The 22,500-nt window shown below is 41.5% G+C and overlaps 1 protein-coding gene across 3 annotated transcripts in view; it reads left to right on the top strand.

Annotated features, from left to right (window-relative positions):
- The first annotated feature begins 287 nt into the window (after positions 1-287).
- LOC143290488 (solute carrier family 49 member 4 homolog) overlaps positions 288-22,500 on the top strand; it is a 40,538-nt gene continuing 18,325 nt past the window's right edge. Inside the window, exons 1-6 of one of the 3 annotated variants that reach the window (XM_076599984.1) lie at positions 288-507; positions 14,299-16,130; positions 17,477-17,573; positions 17,935-18,098; positions 19,577-19,643; positions 21,219-21,277. In XM_076599984.1, the coding sequence (XP_076456099.1) occupies positions 15,638-16,130; positions 17,477-17,573; positions 17,935-18,098; positions 19,577-19,643; positions 21,219-21,277 (880 nt within the window). In that variant the 5' untranslated portion in view covers positions 288-507; positions 14,299-15,637. Of the gene's footprint in view, positions 508-4,898; positions 5,025-14,298; positions 16,131-17,476; positions 17,574-17,934; positions 18,099-19,576; positions 19,644-21,218; positions 21,278-22,500 lie in introns of those variants that run through there. The other 2 variants (XM_076599986.1, XM_076599985.1) reach the window with 2 other exon arrangements.

Raw genomic sequence — 22,500 nt, 5'->3', positions numbered from 1 at the left:
GTAAAAAGAGCCGAAGCCTGATCTTTGTACAAACTCAACGCGCAGCTGATCAGTGAAAGGGAGATAATCACGCGTGTTATGACTTTAACTGAACCACTGACTTCACGAATTCATTATCTTCTGACAGGCACAGAATACGAAGCGAATACAACATCAGTACTTGAATTTATTTTCCTCTGCACACTCTTTTAATTACGGACTAGGTCCCCCCCCCCAAAAAGACAAAACGCCTCGTGACGAACTGTGTCAGCTGAGCAGGGGACGCCACTCCTCGACAAAAAAAGTAGACACAAGCAGACGACACACGCACACTGACAGGGGAAAAAAAGTGTATGTCAGTGTTACGGGGGCTCAGCTGACACATTTGCACACGAACGAAGCAGGGTACAGCTTGTGTCGGATTCTTCTCACTGAACGAATCAACTCTCCGACGTTGAACTTACCACAGAAGTTATAATTATACGCTTCTCCTCCGTGATACTGTTTGTGCGTCAACGGTGTTTGAAGGTAAGTGTTTGTACGGTAATGCTGCACAGCTAATCAGGACTGCGACACTGCGAATAACTGAATAAATACTGCGCAACTTTATGGACTGAAGAGAGGGTTGGATGTTTTTCAGTGACTGATATGCGCGGTGTCTCATTGAAATGAAAGAATATTTTTTAGTTTTAGTTTTTGGATTGTCGTGTGGTTCCGCTCTGTGCCGTTTATGTTTGGAATATGTTTTTTTTTATATATGATTTGTTGAATATTACCTTGCCCCAATTACTGGCTTTCGAAAGCTGTGTTGTGTGTGATTCTACCTGTTAATTCGAAAGAGAATTTTTTGTTAAATGTTTTCTTCGCCACCCTTCCTTTCTGTAAGTTTATATAAGATTTTTCTTTCATTTCCCTGACCGATCCTGGTTGTTTGTGTGAGAGAACCAGGACTGACAGAACACTCGCACAGCTGACCAGCTTCTTCTTTGTTCGTGGGCTGCAACTCCCACGTTCACTCGTATGTACACATGTGGGCTTTTATGTATATGATCGTTTTTACCCCAGCCATATAGGCAGCTATACTCCGCTTTTGGGACTGTGCATGCTGGTTATGTTCTTGTTTCCATAACCCACCAGACGCTGACATAGATTACAGGATCTTTAACGTACGTATTTGATCTTCTGCTTGCGTATGCACACGAAGGGGGTTCAGGTACAAGCAGGTCTGCACATGCTGACATGGGAGATCCGGGAAAAAAATTCCACCCATTTTCCACCAGGCGCCGTTACCGAGATTCGAACCCCGAACCCTCAGATTGAAAGTCCAACGCTTTAACCACTCGGCTATTGCGCCCGTCACTGACCTACATTCTGACCTCCCCTTTGGATGTACCCTGTGCTTACAGAGCACTCGGCGGAGAATACCTTTGTTTACACAATTTCGCTGAATACCCGTGCCTGTGTTTTGGGGTGTCATGTTCTCAATGTGCAAGACGTCTCCGCACAACAATTATGTGTGGAGGGGCGAGGTTTGCTTTTTGTTGGAATGTGTGTGAGCGTGTTTCTCTTCGGTCGCTTTTATAGCGAATCGGAAGTTTTAACCCTTTGACTGTTGAGCTTAGGTGAAAAAGAGACCTGTGTGGTCTGAATTATAATTATGCACATATACTATTTTTGTGTACTCTTAATTGCTGATTGTGCTCAACAAATGTAATGCAATGCCAACAAAAAGAAGTGCAAATGAATAACGGTGAATAAGAAACACTCTGACCTGTGATCTCAGTCTGTCTTGACTGTCGAGCATCGTCATACTTTTGGGGGGTGGGGCTGGAGGGGGGTGTTAACGGAATGAAAAAGCTGACTCAGTGGCAGGTACCCGTGTACACACTGACTTCCCATTCTAAGAACAGCAGCTTTATGAATTACACAAGTAAACAGGACTAACTCAAACAGGAAAAGCCTTAATTCTGCTAACCAAGGATCAAAACCTCATAGCCTGCCACTTCATTATTTTGCAGCTGGCCATCTGTCCACACTTACAATTGGTTTGGGTGGTTTTTCTCACAGTGCGATCGAAATTAAAATGCCAAAGTGCGTGGAGGGTCTCAGTCATTTTGTTTAAACATAAGCTGTTGGTGGAGTTACTTGTTCAATGCCTCCTGAGAACCTGAAGTGCATAATGGATGAGGAAAGACGTCTTTACTGTCCATTCCATTAATGTGTTTGTATAATATCTTAAGATTCATATAAATAGCCTTTTTTTTGTTCATTGTTGTTGTTGTTTGGGGTTTTTTTGTGTTTTCGTATGTTTTTTATTTGTGGGGGATTTTTCGTGTGTGTGTTTTTTTGTTGTTTTGTTTTGTTGAGGTTTTATGTTGTTTTTGGTTTTAATTTTGTTAATGTTGTTTTGTTTGTTTGTTTGTTTTGTAGAAGATTTATTATATTTCTCTTGCTCATTACTGAACATGAACATCAGAATACCAAGTCTCACTTCCGTTATGGTCATCGACTGTTCGAACAACAGCACCTCAGATACACTTGGCAGAAAGCGAGTGCACGCGCGTTTGTGTGTACATGTGTCCGTATCTGAACTCTCCTAGTTTCATGCTCGGTCAAGGTTAAAACATTATTACGACTCTTTTCAAATAAAATGTTTTACTGAAAATTCTTAAGACGTGGGAGTGGCGGTTACTTCTTCTGAATAGGAGCGCCTGCGTAGTTCTGGTTTGTGACGCCACACGCCAATCCTTCAAAATCTCCTGCCCTACTTTGTCTTGAAAATAACCATAACACTCTCTGTCTGTCTGTCTTTCTGTCTCTGTCTCTCTCTCTCTCTCTCTCTCTCTCTCTCTCTCTCTGTCTGTCTGTCTTCCTCTCTCTCTCTCTCCATGTATGGTGGGGCAAGAAAGGAAGAGAAAACCATACGTCTTCTTTATCCGAATAGGTCATTTTATCGCGTAAAATACACACCATGATTATAGAATAAGAATAAAACAAAACGAGATAAAACACAGGGGAAAAAAAGCCCAATGAAATAAACAGTAAAATCAAGAACGTCGGGGACGCGCTTTTTTCTTCTTCTTCTTTCTTTCTTTCTTTCTTTTTCTTTATTATTTTCCTTGAAAGCTCTTGACCTGATTGGCGATAGCGTTGCTCACGTCTGCTGCGCTTATCCCGTTCTCGTGATCTGATCTTGTAATCAGTTTTAATTTTTCCATGGTGTGTCTCCATACCTTTCGTCCGGCTCCCAGAGAACCGCGTGTCAGAAGTATCCCCAGTGCAGTCGGTAAGTCGAAACAGAGAGAGACAATACAAATGGTTTATTGTACATCGGCCTCAGGCCATTATACAAACACATTGGAAGGGGGATTATTGGGGGACAGGTTCTGGTGCGGTCGGGGCTCGGGGGCTGGGGGGGGGGGGGTGGTCGGAGGGGTACAATCTGGATAAACATCAGTAGTAAGCACATTGTTATACAAGCTGATAAAAAGTCGAAGGGGATGTTTTGGTTATCACTGATTGTCGTTCAGCCGGCAAAAATTCAAGGATGAAACACACACACACACACACACACACACACACACACACACAGAGAGCAGAGGAAGATGGAAAACAATTGTCGATAAACGCTTCTCGTACCATTCGTAAACAACTCTGCCAAATAAAAAGTTAGAGGAAAGATGATGACAGGAAGTGGACAAGAGGAGAGCAGGAACGGGAAATTGTACAGCACTTTGAACCCATTGACTGTTCTCTTATTAAGGCGGTGATGTAAATGTCATGGCCGGCATTACCGGAGTTTTGTTTCGACTTACAGATGAGACACTAATATCATATTAAAGTGGAAAGATGTTAAATTGAAGAAGCTGAGACACACTATGTGCCAGTGCTGTCACGGTCGCTGTCCATGTCAGTCACTTAAAAGACACATCTGATTATATCATGGTGTACCTCTGATGATTATGATGGTGTGTCCAGGTCCATATTAGGCACTCGCAGTCTAATAGCTCACCAAAGCTGTCAGTAAATGATATCGTTACAGTTTAGAAAGAAAAGACAACACACATATACAGATATATATATATATTGAAGACAATAGGACCAAAAGCAGCCGGTCAAGGACTAATCCCAGAGCCCTTTGCTCAGGCCAAGAGCTCGTGCACAACAAGGCTGGTCAGCTGAGCTGGCATGTGACCACTGATAATTATGTCTGATATTTTTGTGATGGACGCCCACAGTGCCAGTCCAACGTGCAGTAACGCAGACGAAAGAGTTACGCAACCCTAAGCCCACGTCAGTTGTTGCAATGCTCGCAATATAGTGAAGTTTACACACATCTACAAAGAGATGTGAGCCTCAACTAACTAATCATGGATTCAAGGAAACTGTGCACGCGCATTTATTCACTCTTCAGATAGTTATTTATTTATCAGTTTGTCAGTTCCGAGTACCTTCAGCCGGGAGGCACATAAATGATTAATTGTAACACGAAGTAATGAACGACAGGCTTTACTTGACCACTCCTAAACACTATCAAGGGGCAAAGGCCTTTGCTGAATAAACCATTCGTATTCTCGTATTCCTTTAAAAAAATAAAAAAAACTATAAACTTTTTCACCCAGTTTAAAACTTTTTATTTCTCAAGGCCTGACTAAGCGCGTTGGGTTACGCTGCTGGTCAGACATCTGCTTGGCAGATGTGGTGTAGCGTATATGGATTTGTCCGAACGCAGTGACGCCTCCTTGAGCTACTGAATACTGAATACTAAAAATTTTCTTTCTTTTTTTTAAAGCCACGAATAGTCTGGGTCACAGAAAGGGAAGAAAAAGAACGTAGATGCTGTGTCACTTATCGACTGATACAGGTGACGTGGCGTATTTCAGTGACGGGCAGATAAACAGCAGTGAGGTGTGTGTGTGTGCTTTGCGCGTGCTCCATTACTGCGAGGTCAATAGGTAAACTAACTATCGAACTTCTGTCAGGTGACAATATCAATTTTGGTCAGGTGTGCTTGGTTTTGGTAAACATTCAAGAAGAGTTCGCAGGTGAGCTGTGGATGTGGTTTCGAATTAACTTAGTGCAGTGGAAATGTATTGTTTCCTTGTTTTTATTGTTGTTTTGTTGTTTTTTCTTCATCGTATATTTTACAGATATTGATGTTGTGTGGTTATCTTAATGTACAGTCTAACCGAACTCTTCTTATCTCTGTCTCCTTTCTTCCATGGCTCTCTGTCTCTGCCTGTATTTTTGTCTGTCTTTTCCTCTCTCTCTCTCTCTCTCTCTCTCTCTCTCTCTCTCTCTCTCTCTCTTTCTCTGGCAATCAGTCGGGTCAAATCTGGGAGTGTTTTTGGTAGATGTCTGCCTGAGTGGAGACGGTGTATTTTACTAAGACATTTCAATACAGTATGTTTGACAGAGTTTGTGTATGAGTGTGTGTGTGAGAGAGAGAGAGAGAGATTGGGGGAGGGGGACAGAGAGTTACAACTTACGTAAAGTCAGTATTATGGTTGATGTTTTGTTATATGCGGATATATTTATGTGCGCCTTCAAGTTGTTTTTATTTCATTTTTAACACACACACACACACACACACACACACACACACACACACACTTGCATATACACACGCACATACACACGCACAAGCATACACGCACAAGTACATTCACACACGCTCGCGCACGCATGCACACACGTGCACACACACACGCACACACACACACACACACACACACACACACACACACACACACCTATGCACAAGAAATATTTTTCAGTGCACCTAAATATCTATTACAAAAGATTCAAAGTGTAGACTGTAAGGCTATCAAAATTGCCCTCGGAGTGCCCTCTCATGCATCCAATCAGGAAACATACAAAACAGCCGGAATTCTTCCCTTAAATGAACATCGTGAGTTAGCAACAGCAAAATTCGCTGTGAGGTACACTTCAATGACAAAAAATTTCATTGCTGATGAACTGACAGTAAGATCAGACATTGATTTTCCTAAAAGAGCTAAAGCCATTTCATCACAAGAAACAGTTGCAACTTACATTTCAAATCTGTTAAAAGAATCTGAAGTTAACATGAAAGAGTTAGCTGCAAAACCACATCATTCTCCTGTTCCTTTTAGGGAAATGTTGAAAGCGGATTTTGATATCACTTATCCTGAAACAAAAAAGGAAGAAAACATCAATATCACGACAAGTGCTGCCAGAATTCATATAACAGAAAAATATCAGAATCATCTCCATATATTTACAGATGGATCTGTTCTTGATGACAAAAACGTTGGTGCGGCTTTCTATATTCGTGCCTTTAAATTTGAAAAATCTTACTTTATTGGAAAACACCTTTCCATATTCACACCTGAGCTAATTGCTATTATACAAGCTCTGAACTACTTAGTGAGCCATCAAAACTTTTTCTCGAAAATAGCATTCTTTGTTGATTCCAAATCAGTACTTTATGCTCTAGAATTATTCAGCCTTGAAACAAGACCTGACTTAGTTATTGAGGCAAATCATTTGGTACATTGTTTAAGGATTAAAGGGACTGAGGTCAGTTTTTGTTGGGTGCCTTCTCATGTGGGCATTCTTGGCAATGAAACTGTTGATAAAGCAGCTAAAAGAGGAGCACAAGATTCAGAAAAATCGACAAAAAATACATGTCCATCTCTCCATAAAAGAGGCATACACTTTGTTAGAAAAATCAGCATTGGGTCGATTTCATAACCGATGGAAGTTAAAGTTTTTAAACCATAAAGGAACATTATTCCCCGAGAATATTATTAAAGAAAAGATACCGAATCCATCAGCTTGCTATACAAGATTAATAACCTCTACTTTCTTCCGTATAAAACTTGATGCGCTGAAGATAAAGTATAGTAAAAATGTTACATGCATCTGTGGTAAGCAGTTCAGCTTGCATCATTGTTTGTTTCACTGCCAGCAGTTACGTACCTTCTTGCCCAAGTATTTCAAAGAGAATAATAATTCTGCAGATGATTTTTGTAAAGTTATTTCTGACGAGGTTCTTATGGTCGAACTTTCACAGACATTAGTTCATAGCCCTATTTCTACATTCCTTTAATGCACTTCAGAATTGTGTTAATGGTTTCTGATTATTATAATTATTATTATTGAATTGTTACTGTTAAATGTAATTGCATGCTAGTTATACCCCATGCCCCCCCACCCCCCACCCCCCCTGGCATATCACTGATAGACAGACAGAAACACAGACACATATAGACACAGAAACAAACAGAGACAGACAGACTGAAAAGGAGAGACTGGGAGGGAGGGAGGGAGAGAGAGAATTTCACAGTGCAGCAGCTTGGGACTTTTTAGGCAAACACGACGACTGCAGAACACCGACCCCCGCCTTTCACCTTGGCCCCTGTCTCCAGTTTGACAGCTAAGCGTCACTGAAAATTTAATGTGGAGTAACACGATGTTGTTAGTCAATAGCTGTGTGGTAGTGCTCTTCCTGTTGATACAGTGATGTGTGGGTGGGGGTGGGGTGTTTGTGTGTGTGTGTGTGTGTATGTGTGTGTGTGTCCCTCTCTGTCTGTCTCTCTCTCTCTCTCTCTCCTTTCTGTCTGTCTGTCTGTCTGTATGTCTGTCTGTCTCTCTCACACACACACACACACACACACACACACACGCCCCCCCCCCCCTCCCCCCTTCAGAATGGGACAGGGAGCAGAAGCGGTCTGTTTATATTACAGTTCAAACAGAGACTGATTGATATGTATGTGCAAGAATGGTCGGCACCTGTCAGAGATAAGGAGGATACGCTTTATATTCATCCATGCAAGATGGTTTCAGAACTGGACTCTATTTTGTACGTTTGGATATTTATTGCCTCAGAGTCGCTTTGACACAAATAAGACTTGGAGTCTTGCCTCTAAATGAGAACTATCAGAGCTAGTCTGAAAATCCGGTTGCAAGGTTATCCCCATTTTGTAAAGTTGTGAATGAGAATGAATATCATTTTATATATGCATGCCCTTTGTATGTTGATCTTAGAAAAAAGTATCTTGGTTTGCATGTCAATGTTCAGATTAACAGTCTGCTGGACGGTGTAGAAAAACATCGATTCGTTCTGTAGCAAAATATATTTTTCATTCAATTAAGCGCAGGCAAGAAGCGACAACTAATCAATGAAGAGGAACATTTCTAGCTACGTTTGTGATAGTAAATGTCGTATGAAAATCCATTTTAGTAAAATGATGAATATGTATCTGATATTACAGGATATATTTATACCAATCCTGTACAAAAATCGTTATTGTTAATGCAACTTCAGAGTATTGGATAATTTCTAATATTCATAGGAATGTCAACGGAATGCTATTGTCAGCACGTCATCCCAATGCAATGATGCCTATGGCCTGAATGCAATAAAACATTCATTCATTCTCTCTCTCTCTCTCTCTCTCTCTCTCTCTCTCTCTCTGTATGTTTACTTTTGAATGGACCCCCTATCATCCACGTGCTTGGACTCAGTGAAACGCGTCTTGACTCCCGAATAACAAACGAAATGCTGTCGATCCCCAACTATGACATAATTAGTAGGGAAGCAGTCAGCCACGGTGACACTGGACTTGCAATCTAAAAACACAATAGTATATCCCAATATGTCAAAAGGAGAACTGATTTAGAGAACGCAATAGTTGATTGCATCTTGATTGAAATGAAATATTGTATGACACCCCCCATTCTTCTTGGATACCTATACAGAAACCCTGCATCGACATATATCTGGCTTCATGACTTTGTACATATGATGGATCAAGTTAACGCTTGTAACCGCAACACCTTACTGCTTGGCGACTTTAACTATGACCTATTAAAACCCCAACCAGCCTGGCAGTCAACCATTGCACTTTTTGGCTTACACCAATTGATAAAAAAAAATCCTACTAGAGTTACTTCCTCTACCCTGTTGGATCACATATACACTAATAACGGACACTCGATAACCGATATGAACGTGTTAGACAAGAGCATCAGTGACCATTCTGTTATCATCTGCACTTTGTTATATAAACCCCCTAAATCATCGAGCAAAGGTCATACAACTCTGTACTACAGATCTTTCAAGAAATTCGACAAAATAGTTTTTTTCCACGATCTCAGCTTGGCACCGTTCGATAATGTTTTGAATTCCTCTGACCCAACCGAAGCTCTAGATACTTTTTATGACATACTACTTTCTATAATAGATAAGCATGCGCCTTTTCGGAGGAAAAGAGTTAAATGTCCCCATCTTCCCGGCTGGCTCACACCGGAAATCTCAGAAGCAATGGATAAACGCGATAGCCTTGAACGCGAAACAAAGAAAAAATAGAAAGAAAATTTAGAACATCTACCAGAGTCTATTAAAAGACAAAAACAACGCGAAAAAGAAAAAAAAGAAAGCAGACTACAAAAAACAAAGAAACAAAGTAACAGATCTCATTCGTGCTTCAAAACAAGCACACTTCAGTTTCAGTTTCAGTAGCTCAAGGAGGCGTCACTGCGTTCGGACAAATCCATATACGCTACACCACATCTGCCAAGCGGATGCCTGACCAGCAGCGTAACCCAATGCGCTTAGTCAGGCCTTGAAAAAAAAGGTGAATAAATAATAGATAAGCGTACATAAATAAATAAATAAATAATAATTATAATATATAAAAAATGGGGGTAGTAGTAATAATAATAATAATAATAATGAATAAATAAATAAGACAACAATGATGATAAATAAGCAAATAAATGTAAAACATGAAGACACACATGCACACATACACCCACACATGCATGACAGATATGCACCAAACATGCACACTTCAACAAATTGTTAACAACCAACAGAGATACTTCCTCCCTATGGCAAGCAATTAATGAAATTACTAACAAGTCTCGTGTTAAAATTCAAAAACACTACACATGGTCGCCTGATGCATTCAACAATCATTTCCTAAACATAGCTGAGTCAACAAAATCTAACGAAACACTGTCCGCGGAAAATTATAATGTGCCATCCTCTATTTTAACCTTCTGTAACAACAGAATTGAACGAGAAGATTCCTTAAAGATACCTCCTCTTGCAGTTCCTGAAGTTGGTGCTCTCATTTCCAGTCTAAGAACAAAAACTCAGTAGGACCTGATGGTATTAATGCTTCTCTATTAAAACTCGCTCTCCCTTACATCGTTGTCCCCCTTACATTCATATAGAACCTGTGCATCGAACAGGGCATGATTCCCCCTGCTCTTAAGTCAGCAAAAAATTATTCCATTACCGAAGTCAAAAGACACGTCTGATCTGAACAACTTTAGACCTATTCGTTTCTGTCAGTATTGTGGAAACCACTCGAAAGACATGTTCATAAACATCTTATGCAATATCTGGAAAAACATAAACTTTTCCTTCCTTTGCAGTCGGGTTTCCGACATCGTCACTTATGTCAAACAGCGTTAGTCCGTCTGTGTGATTCATGGTTGTCTGGCATCAACCGCAGTGAAATCGTAGGCGCTGTTTTTCATGACTTAAAGAAAGCTTTTGATCTCGTTGACCACGAAATATTACTCACAAAATTGTCATTGTATCTCAGAGACCCCACCACGCTGTCCTTTTTCGAATCATTCCTTACCGACAGAACACAACATGTGTTCACCAATCGTAGATTCTCTTCTACGGGAGCAATAAAAAGTGGAGTTCCTCAAGGATCTGTTTTAGGGCCACTTCTATTCTGCATGTTTATTAATGATCTTCCTTTGTCTTTATCAGACTCCAGAATCTCGTGTGACCTTTTTGCAGATGACACTTCCCTTCATTCCAGTGCTGTCAGCGTTGCCTCAGTTCAGAATTCTCTTCAAACGGGCTCAAAGAGTATGATTATCACGTCAAGACAAAAGCACCAAGAAAATCCCCTTGTTCTCACCCTGAATGTCGATGATAACTCCATAGATCAAGTTCGCGAGCACCGCGTCTCGAGAGTCATAATTGATGAAGAACTGAAATGGCAAGCTCACATTGATTCTGCTTGTAAAAGGTTGGCACGCAGTCTGTTCTTACTCAATCAGCTCAAACCTTACATAAACAGTAAAGCTCGCAAAATCTTCTTCCACGCTCACTGTCTTTCTCACGTCAACTATGCATCTGTTGTCTGGAGCTGTGCTGCAGATGTTCATCTTAAGAAACTAAATTCTCTCCACAAGAGAGCAGCCAGATTAATTCTACCAGATCACTCACTGTCAACGTTAGAAAAGCAAGCCAGATTAAATATCCTTCCACTTCAAAACCAGCTAGAATTCAACAAAGCATTACACATGTACAAAACACACAATAACTTGGCACCACAATATCTCAAACACCTGCTTACACGAGCCTCATGCCGATACGGCTCTAACAAATACATTTTGCCACGTACCCGTATTCATTATGTATACCCTTCTGCATGAATACCTTTTCGTTTCATTTATGTGTGTGCTATTTGTAATAGATGTAGATTAGCAAGGACAGATTGGAAGAATAGACTATGCCTAAAATCTTAATCCTTGAATAAAAACGTTTTGAGTTCTGAGTTCTCTCTCTCTCTCTCTCTCTCTCTCTCTCTCTCTCTCTCTCTCTCTCTCCTCTCTCTCTCCTTTCTGTCTGTCTGTCTGTCTGTCTCTCTCTCTCTCTCTCTCTCTCTCTCTGCTTTCTGTCTGTCTGTCTGTCTCTTTCTCTCCTTCTCTGTCTCAGTGTGTCCCTGTTCCTTCCTTCTGTTCCTGTGTCATGTTTTATCCTCACTCTGTATCCAAATACATACATACATACATACACACACACACACACACACACACACACACACACACACACACACACACACACACACACACACACACACACACACACACATACAGACATACATACATGTACAGTCATCCCCGCTCAAGTCGACTTCGCTTAAGTTAATTCATCGTGTAAGTCGACGCATTTCTTTGGCCCAGGCCAGCAGCCTTCTTTATCATCTAACTTTCCCTCTCTTAACTCGACCTCGTGTAAGTAGGTGGCTCGCATGCGTTGACCAATTTTTTTAGCTCCAGTAAAGTCCTCCCCCTTCCCCCTCCGATAAGTCGACACTGAATGATAAACAAGAAGACCTAATGCACATTTAAGAATTGTGATTCACTTTGTCGACTTTAGTGCATACATTAGCTGCACTGTATATGAAAACAAAATGTGTGTGTGTGTGTGTGTGTGTGTGTGTGCTTGCGTGCATGCACCCGCGCACGCGGGTGGTTTTTTTTGGGGGGGGTTTTCGTTTGTTTTTTTGTTTGTTTGTTTTGTTTTGTTGTTGTTGTTGTTGGGGGGGGGGGGGTATGTAAGGCCTGCATACAATCATGTTTTGATGAGACACGTAATGTCTAAAGTTATTTGAAATATGATATGTGGCAGCTGCACTGCTAATGAAACTCTCTCTCTCTCTCTCTCTCTCTCTCTCTCTCTCTATCTATCTATCTGTCTATCTATCTATCTATCTATCTATCTGTCTATCTATCTATCTGTCTGTGGATGTAAACATATATATTGTTTTCATGATATGTAAAGTTGGTTCAAATATGACTTTCCAACTATGATATTCCTGTCAACAGCTGTGTTCATATGTTCATATAATGGTGTTCTTTTTTTGCTGTTTACTACTAAACTGTTTGCATATTTTTAAAAAAGAAAAGAAGAAAAGAATGTCAGTATTATAAACGTTTAGACAAAATAGATAAATGAAAAGGTTTAGGCTTCGTCTTAAAAGAATGAATACTTTCCCAGATCCCAACCTCTACATGCATACACATTAATTTTAGATAAATTCACACACAACCACACACACACACACACACACACGCATGCACGCACACACACACACACACACACACACACACACACACACACACACACACACACACACACACACACACACACACACACACTTCTGTTTGTCCTTTGAATTGAAGCAGGTCGACTATAAGCCATTGTCCTGTGCTAGTTACTACTTATCATTCGAGGACGTGGCCATCCCATTGTTCTGTGTCATCCGTAAAGTTGAACTGCCATCGGTTAATCAATATCTGTGTATCTGTGTCGTATATATTATAAAAAAAAATAAATAAATAAAAAAAGGATGGGAATGAAAGACACTTCAGAAAATAATAAAACAGTACGAAAGCAATAGAGAGAGAGATAGTACTTAAGTGTAAAATAGGTATTCCAAGAGGTGCAACAGATACAAGATCTGCATGTATAAATATGTGCATATGTTTAGATGAATTGTTTGTCTCTGCACATTTTGTGTGTGTTTTTTGTCGAAATAAAAACCTTTAGATATAAAACGAAGAAAGGATATGGCCAAGGCACCGGGTAAGCTTCTTTGAAGCACACACAGTGGTTGTTTTTGCTGCAACATGAGACATATGGCTTCCGTCTCTTTATTTGCCTGATTGTATGTCTGCCTATCCAATTGTATGTCTGCCTGTCTCTGTGTCTTTGTATGATTGTATGTCTGCCTGTCTCTCTATTTCTTTTTCTGATTGTATGTCATCCTCGCATACCCTCACGCCAACTCCGCTCTTCTTTTGACACCCGTATGCTTAGAATCCGAACAAAAACGTATGGCCAACACATTTTTGTTTATACCAAGCCCCCTTTCTTCGGAATCAACTTCTCAGACTCCCTGTCACTCATCTTCGCTGCAATCTTTCAAATCCAGTCTGAATACCCACCTTTCGCCTTCTGAATAATTATCAACAGCTCATCCCTTTCCAGTAAGAACTAAAATGACTATTAGTGAGTGAGTTTTGATTGTTTCAGAAATTGTTGTTTGTATTTTTGATTGCATACTATTTACGATTGTGTGCTATGACTTGTGTGTGTGCGTGCGCGTGTGCTTGTGTGTATTGTGGTTGTGGGTGTGGGGGATGAATAATTTTTAATAATATTTGGTATATTGTGTTCATTTTTTTCCATTTTGATATTTATGTATGTGTTCTATTTGTAAACGCCTAGGGCTTGTTTTCAAGATTAAGCGTAAATGCTCATCATGACAATAATAATAATAATAATAACCTGTCTTTCGGTTTCTTTGTCCGATAGTATGTCTGTCTGTCTCTCTGTTTCTTTGTCTCATTGTATGTTAGCCTGTCTTTCTGTTTGTTTTATTGTATGTTATCCTCTCTCTCTCTCTCACTCTCCCTCACTCTCTCTCTCTCTCACTCTTTGTCAGCTGCCGATCAAATCAGTTTTAGCTGCATGTTTATTTGTTCGTTTATTTGGGTTTTTTTATGCAGGAAACATTTGGCAAACCTGAAAACCTCCGTCCTCAACATACCACCATAGTCATCTTTTATATATTTATCATTTTAACACGTGACCGCTATGCACGCGCCGCTCGTGCGACCAGCCTGGCGATGCACGCGGTGAAGTCCCCAAACCACAGACAGTGCGACCTGGCTGCCAGGACCATGGGCTCATCCAAGGTGAGGTTGTCCACCCGTGCAAATTTGTTGAGACGCAGCTCCGAGCAAGGCATTGTCATCCGGAACCTGATGGAACGGCTCTTTCACTCCATGAAACGCTTCTTCAGTAATCCACGGACTTCCACCCGCGCCCCTCTGTGTGGGATTTATGTGTGTATGCAGTAAAGCTGCAGGGGGGACTAAGAAAATCCCTTGCAGTGAAGTGATTCAGGATAGTTCGGGGGCTCAGAATTCCTCACAATACAGCGCGTGAAATAGTTTCGGAGGCCAGTAGTCCTGGACCTGCTTTTTTTTATTATATTTTTAATTTTACGATAGTGTGATACGAATTTAATTACGGTCATCGTGTGCGGATTTTACTTTTATTGATTTTTTTCGAGCCATTAAACCAGCTTCTGACTTAGCTCGTTCTTGGTCAATGTTAACATTTAATGACTTCCACACATGGTAGAGCAAAGGACACAGTAACTACTAACCGTGTTTGTGGAAATCGTGTTTTATTACCGGTGAAACTTAAAAATAAAACACACAAAAAAACCTTTGAATATAATCTATGCTATATCGGACAACAAAGACAAAATACTAACGTGTGCCATCTGGAATTTGTAAATACTGTTTTGATATTACAGTCTGAAATAGTTTGTGGGGACTGTTTTTACAGAGCAACTCTGCAATAGTTTATAAAAGACTGATTAAAAGTTTGAAAATCGTACAATATATATCATATGTACAGTTGCCATAAAATTTGCCTTCTTCTTCGACAACATTGCCTTAAAAGTCTGCTTTAACCTTATCTTCATCTTTAGGTTCATAAATACTATACTGCTAATCACAAAAGAAAAAAATAGAAGCCGAAAACAACAACAACGACAGCAACAAAACTCCGCAATAGTTCATAAAGACTGTTCAGAAGTTGAAATCGTACAACTGCCATAAGGTTTGCCTTCACCTTCAACAATATTGCCCTAAGGTCTGCTGAAACCTTACCTTCATCTTAAAGGTCATAAATACTACACCCCTAATCACAAAAAAACCCTAACACCACCAGCAACAACAACAATACTAACAACCCCATCACCACCACTACCAACAACAACAACCCCAACACCAACACCACTACTTCAAACAACAACAACAACAAAAGAAAACAATGAGGTCGAACTCCCCCTTCCCCGTGATCAACTCACCATACGCGAGATCCCGCAGCTTCTCACACCACTACCCGGGACCCAGCTCCCCTCAACCCGTCTCCCCGTTCGCCGACACCGCCTTCCTGTTCCCGGGATGTACCACGCCATCCCCGTTCCCCCGCCGTGTGTCTCGGGGAGCTCCGGAAGGCGGGCTGGACAGCGTAATCGAGCGCACCCACGACGGAAGCGAAGGGGGTGAGAGAGAGCCGCTTCTGAAGCCTGAGGGGGTGGAGGCGGTGACGGTGCTGTATGCTCGTCGGTGGTACCTGTTGGTGCTGTTTTCGTTCGTGGCCCTTCTGCAGACCATGTCCTGGGCGGCCTGGGGTCCAATCTCCGAGTCTGCAGAGGCAGTGCTGGGCTGGGAGGATTCTGACATCACCATGTGTGTGTTCGTGGGGAACCTGTCGTTCTGCGTCTGCTGCATTCCTTTCTCCTGGCTGATGGATCATAAAGGTTAGGGGTGTTAGGTGTTGTGTGGTTTGTTTGTTGTGGTGGTTTTGCTGTTGTTGTTGTCGTTGTCATTGTTCTTGTTTTGTTTTTATTGTTTGTTTGTTTGCATGTGTGTGTGTATGTGTGTGGTTCTGATGGCGGTGGTGATGGTTATGGAGGTGGGTTGTTTGTGTGTGTGTGTGTGTGTGGTGGAGGTGGTGGTGGTGGTGGTGTCGATGGTCACTGTGGTTGTGGTGATGTTGGTGGTAGTGGTGGTTGTGGTGGTGGTGTGTGTGTGTGGTGTGTGTGTGTGTGTGTGTGTGTGTGTTCATTCGAAAGAAGTGTCTGTGTCCAAAACGAGTTCTTGTTTTTGTTTGTTTGTTTGTTGTTGTGTGTTTGTTTTCTGTTTTCCAGTTTGTTGAAAGCAAAGAGAGAAGATTGTGTATTTAAAGTGGAAACTCATCAAGGTTGGGAGCATTACAATTTGATATTATCGTTTAGTTATGTGGTTTCGTCACAAATTTCATATATTTCAATTGCTGTTGATGTTTTAATGTTAACTTGTGATGTCCGTGATCTTTCTTTATATCGTCCATATCCCAACAGGGATGGAAGGATTAAATGTTCTTGATTCTTGTGTGTGTGTGTGTGTGTGCATGCGTGCGTGTGTGTGAGTGTCTGTGTTTGCTGTTGTTGTTGTTGTTTTGTTGTTCATGTTTTTGTTCGTCGGCTGTGTCTGCTACTACCACTACTATTACTACTACTACTACTACTACTACAACTTAACAACTATTGCTGTTGCTATTGCTACTGCAACTAATTCTACAACTCCTGATCATGTGTGTTCGTTTTCTTCTTCATCTAACCCTTGTTTTTGTCGTTGTTGTCGTCAACGTCAATAACAACAGCAATGGTATCATCACTTTCAGATTCACACACTCATGCATTTTCTTTTCTTTCTTTTTTATGTTTTCTTTCTCTCTTTTCTTTCTCTCTTTTCTTTCTCTTTTTTTTCGTCTACTCTTGTCGGATCGTTCATCCGTCCATTGATTCTTTTTGTTTGTTTGTTTTTTGTTTGTTTTTCTATACATTTTCTCTTCTCTTAATTTATTCGTTTATAATTTCAAATCTATCCAGTGATATCACTCCTTTTGTGTTCTTTTGTTGTTTTTAACAATTATTCTCCTATTAATTCCTTACACACACACACACACACACACACACACACACACACACACACACACACACACACACACACACAGAGTATATATAAGCGAAGTGGGAACAGGCAAATCAGGACCACCAATCTAGTGATAGGCTAAACAGGAATAGGCGAATCGGGATGACACCCACATTGCCCGGTGTTTCAGGTTTACGGGTGTCGGCGATTGTAACCAGTTTCTTCGTCATGGCAGGCGCGGGTCTTCGGTGTTTGGTCCGCTTTGTGCCTTCTTCCTACTACACCTGGTGAGAGCTCCCAGCCCATAAAATTACCCTTGGTATTAATTATTTACCAGCCAAGGCAAGGGAAGGCTAGGCAAGGCAAGGCAAACTGAATATTTCTTCTGCTCCCTTGGGGCATTGAAACATTATATACATTTTTTTTTTTTCTTTTTTTCTTTTTTTTTTCTTTTTTTTTTTTCTTTTTTTTTCTTTAAAAGATAAAACAAAAAAGCCAATTCGCGCAAACAAGTAAATACACATTATTAAGTAATTTTCCATTTTCAATTGACAACATTCTTGTCCATATCAACAGACATAATTTTATCGAAATGAACTCTGTGTGTTTGTATGTGTGTGTGTGTGTGTGTGTGTGTGTGTTTGACAGGTGTATCTACGGGGGCCAGTTGCTGAACGGGGTGGCGGGCCCCGTGGCTCAGGGTGGAGGGGCGTTGTTCTCCAGCCTGTGGTTTCCCACCAACCAGAGGGCCACCTCCACCGCCATCTCCACTTTCATCGGCTATGCCGGCAATGCCCTGGCCTTCATCGTGGGTGGGTGGTGGGTTAGTTGGCTGGCTGGTTGTTTGGTTTGTTGGTGTGTTGCTTGCTTGATACATATATGTGTATGTGTGTGTGTGTGTGTGTGTGTGTGTGTGTGTGATAGATAGATAGATAGATAGATAGATAGATAGATAGATAGACAGACAGACAGATAGATAGATAGATAGATAGATAGATAGATAGATAGACAGCCAGACCGACAGACAGACAGGTAGATAGATAGATAGACAGACAGGTAGATAGATAGATAGATAGACAGACAGGTAGATAGATAGATAGATAGATAGATAGATAGATAGAACTCCGCCATGTGTTCAGTCATTCTACGTTTTTGGAGTGAAAGGGGGGTGGGGGGTGCATGTTGCGTAGTTTCTTGTTTCCATAACCCATCGAACGCTTACATGAATTAGGGTTTCTTTAACGTGAGTGTTTGATCTTCTGCATGCGTATACACACAAAGGGGATTCAGGAACTGGCAGGTCTGTATATTTGTTGACCTGCTGGGTGAGGGCATGAGCAAGTGTGGTTACAGGTATATTGCTGGGTATGGAAAATATGTGCAGGTATGCTGACAGGTATATTGCTGGGTATGGGGAGGTGTGCAGATGTGGTGACAGGTATATTGCTGGGTATGGGGGAGATGTGCAGGTATGCTGACAGGTATATTGCTGGGTATGGGGAGGTGTGCAGGTATGGTGACAGGTATATTGCTGGGTATGGGGGAGGTGTGCAGGTATGCTGACAGGTATATTGCTGGGTATGGGGAGGTGTGCAGGTATGCTGACAGGTATATTGCTGGGCATGGGGAGGTGTGCAGGTATGCTGACAGGTATATTGCTGGGTATGGAGAGGTGTGCAGGTGTGGTGACAGCTATATTGCTGGGTATAGAAAATGTGCAGGTGTGGTGACAGGTATATTGTTTGGTATGGGGAGGTGTGCAGATGTGGTAACAGGTATATTGTTTGGTATGGGGAGGTGTGCAGGTGTGGTGACAGGTATATTGCTGGGGATGGGAGGTGTGCAGGTGTGGTGACAGGTATATTGCTGGGTATGGGGAGGTGTGCAGGTGTGGTGACAGGTATATTGCTGGGGATGGGGAGGTGTGCAGGTGTGGTGACAGGTATATTGCTGGGTATGGAGAGTTGTGCAGGTATGGTGACAGGTATATTGCTGGGTATGGAGAGGTGTGCAGGTGTGGTGACAGGTATATTGCTGGGTATGGAAAGTTGTGCAGGTGTGCTGACAGTAATACTACAAGTGGTGGTGCGGACAGGTCTCCAAGTGGGATAGGACAGTTACATGAATGACGAAATGTGTGTGTGTGTGTTTGTGTGTGTGCGTGTTTGTGAGTGTCATGTGTGTACTCGTTAGTTCGTCTCCGTGTGTGTGTGTGTGTGTGTGTGTGTGTGTGTGTGTGTGTGTGTAATTATGTGTGTGTGTAATTATGTATGTGTGTCTGTGTTCACAGGGCCTCTTTTGATTCCCAGCCCTTCTGCCGATGATCCCAACTCCAATAACGATACGTTGCCGAATGGGTGAGTGTCTGCTACGTGTCTGTCTGTCCGTCTGTCTGTCTGTCTGCCCTCTCTGTCTGCCTGTCTGTCTGTCTGTTTCTGTATCTCTCTGTCTCTGTCTCTCTCTCTCTCTCTCTCTCTCTCTCTCTCTCTCTCTTTCTCTCTCACATTTCTCAATTTCTCCCATTCTATATTCCATATATTCCCATTCCTCCCCACCAGCTCTCTCTCTCTCTCTCTCTCTCTCTCTCTATATATATATATATATATATATATATATATATATATATATATATATTGATTGATTGATGTGGATACTTATATAGCGCCTATCCTCGGTCAGAGACCAAGCTCTAAGCGCTTTACATACACGGGGACATCTGCACCACAGGTTGCCTATCTGGGTAGAGCCGACTGACGGCTGCCATGGATGCTCATCATTCGTTTCCTGTGTCATTCAATCAGATTTCAGACGCACACACATACACACTCAGACATACATGTAACATTTTACGTGTATGACCGGTTTCTTTTTATTATTATTTACCCCGCCATGTAGGCAGCCATACTCCGTTTTCGGGGGTGTGCATGCTGGGTATATTCTTGTTTCCATGACCCACCGAACGCTGACATGGATTACAGGATCTTTAACGTGTGTATTTGATCTTCTGCGTGCGCATACACACGAAGGGGGTTCAGGCACTAGCAGGTCTGCACATATGTTGACCTGGGAGATCGGAAAAATCTCCACCCTTGACCCACCAGGTGCACCGAGATTCGAACCCAGGACCCTCAGATTGAAAGTCCAGCGCTATAACCATTCGGATATATATATATATATATATATATATATATATATATATATATATATATATATATATATATCCTTTGGTTTCTCGGTTTCTCTCTTGTCTAAACTGAATATCCTAGACAAGGCCTAAAATCTTTATACTTGAGTAGAAGAATTTCTGTTTTAAGTCTTGAGACTCTCCTTTGTCAGTGCGCTTTCACAAGTAACGTAGGTCCACATATTGGAGTGGTAGCCCAGTGGTAGGCGTTCACCTGGGAAAGGAAAGATTCTGAACGTTCGAGATCAAATTTATTCTAAACCCGCCAGTACCACCCCCACCCCCCTCCACTACACCTTGACCAGTGGACTGGGTGCAAGTCTTTCGAATGAGACGATAAACCATGGTCCCGTGTAACATACGAAAAAGAAATGCAACAAGAGGGTTTTTTCCTATCAAAATTCTGTAGAAACATCCACTTTGGTAGAAAAACAAATGCGATTGCACACCGAAAAAAAAAGTGGCGTTGTCCTGTGGCGACGAACTCTCAACAAGGAAAACAGTCGGGATTTCACGAGATAGATCTGTTTTGACAAATAAAAAAGTAATACAATACAATACGATACAATGTAATACAATACAATACGATACGATACGATACAATACAACATCATGACAAATTGTAATATATATGTATGAACAAAAGTATGTGTGTGCACGCGCGCATGCACGCACGCATGTGTTTGTGTACACGTGTGTGTGTGTGTGTGTGTGTGTGTGTGTGTGTGTGTGTGTGTGTGTGTTCCAGAAACGACACTGACGGGGTTCACGTGCAAAAAATCATAATGGACAGTGGAAATTCATCAGGTCGGTTTCTGAATTTTTTAATCATCCATTCGATTAGATTTTTTTGTATGTGTGTGAAAGTGTTGGTTTGCATGGAATATTTTTTGTTCGGTTTGTTTTGTTTTGTTCATTTGTTTGTGTAAATAACAATAGATGCAGTTACTGTGTATCGTGTAATCTGTTCTCTTCTCAACATAGTTTGTTTGTTTGTGAATATGGAGGCTGCTCCTTCCAAGGGAGAGTACACCGCTATAACCAAGCGCCATGTTTTCTGTGTTGTGTATATTCATTTTTGTTGGGTTTTTTTTTTAGTTAGTTAGTTAGTTTTGTTTGTTGTTGTTATTTTGTTGATTTTTGTTTTGTTTTTGTTTTGTTTTGTTTTTTGGGGGGTTGTTGTTGTTGTTGTTTGTTTGTTTGTTTGTTTGTTTTAGTACGTGAGGATTTCCGAATTCCCTTCAGAATCTGGCAGCAGAAACAGCTTTCCTGTTGTCATGAGCTACTTTACGTGAGCTAGATTGTGTCTGCTGCATAGAGGGGCACATGGATGTATCATCTTAATGTCAAATATTAGCACTCGGCTCATCCGAGAAAATCCAAAGGAGGGACCTGAGGGTTGGGGGGAGAGGGGGGCGGGGGAGGGCATTCGGCTTCATCAAGACTTGAACTGCCTGACATGAGATCTTCCAGTATTGTTTGTTGCAGTTCAAGGGTTAACGGTGCCGGCCATAAGGTCAGTGGATTCATATCCACTCTGTCTAGGTCTAGGAATAGAAGGCGGGGCCCAGTTCTCTCCTTACCGCCGTTTTAACTTTCCCCAACCGGAGTCAGGAACATTGGCAGAGTAAAGTGTCTTTCTTTCCCACGGACCATGTCGTACTGGTCTCGATGAACTCAGAAGTCTAACGCATTACGGATTCTGCCACTTTGTCTACTTTTGTGTTGTGTGCTTCTGGCTACGAGACTGCTCCATTAGTGATGACGACCAATGTGCTGTGTATTTATACACTGTATGTTATTGCTTAGATAATTCGTCGTCGTCGTCGTCACCATCATCCTCATTATCCGAAAGAATGATGGACTAAACACTAGAGCTTTTTAATTACCGTATAACGACAGCATGGTTTCTCCAGTCAATGGGAAACCATTTACAGCTTAGTCTTTTGTGAAGGACTATGACTCTCAAACTAGGAGGCAAAATTGCACTGGTTCTTAGTGCTGCAGCCTTGTGGGCTAGTTGGCCTTTG

Source organism: Babylonia areolata, chromosome 15 (genome assembly GCF_041734735.1).
Source record: "Babylonia areolata isolate BAREFJ2019XMU chromosome 15, ASM4173473v1, whole genome shotgun sequence".
Lineage (NCBI taxonomy): Eukaryota > Metazoa > Mollusca > Gastropoda > Neogastropoda > Buccinidae > Babylonia > Babylonia areolata.
This window is presented reverse-complemented; position numbering and strand designations above follow the sequence as displayed.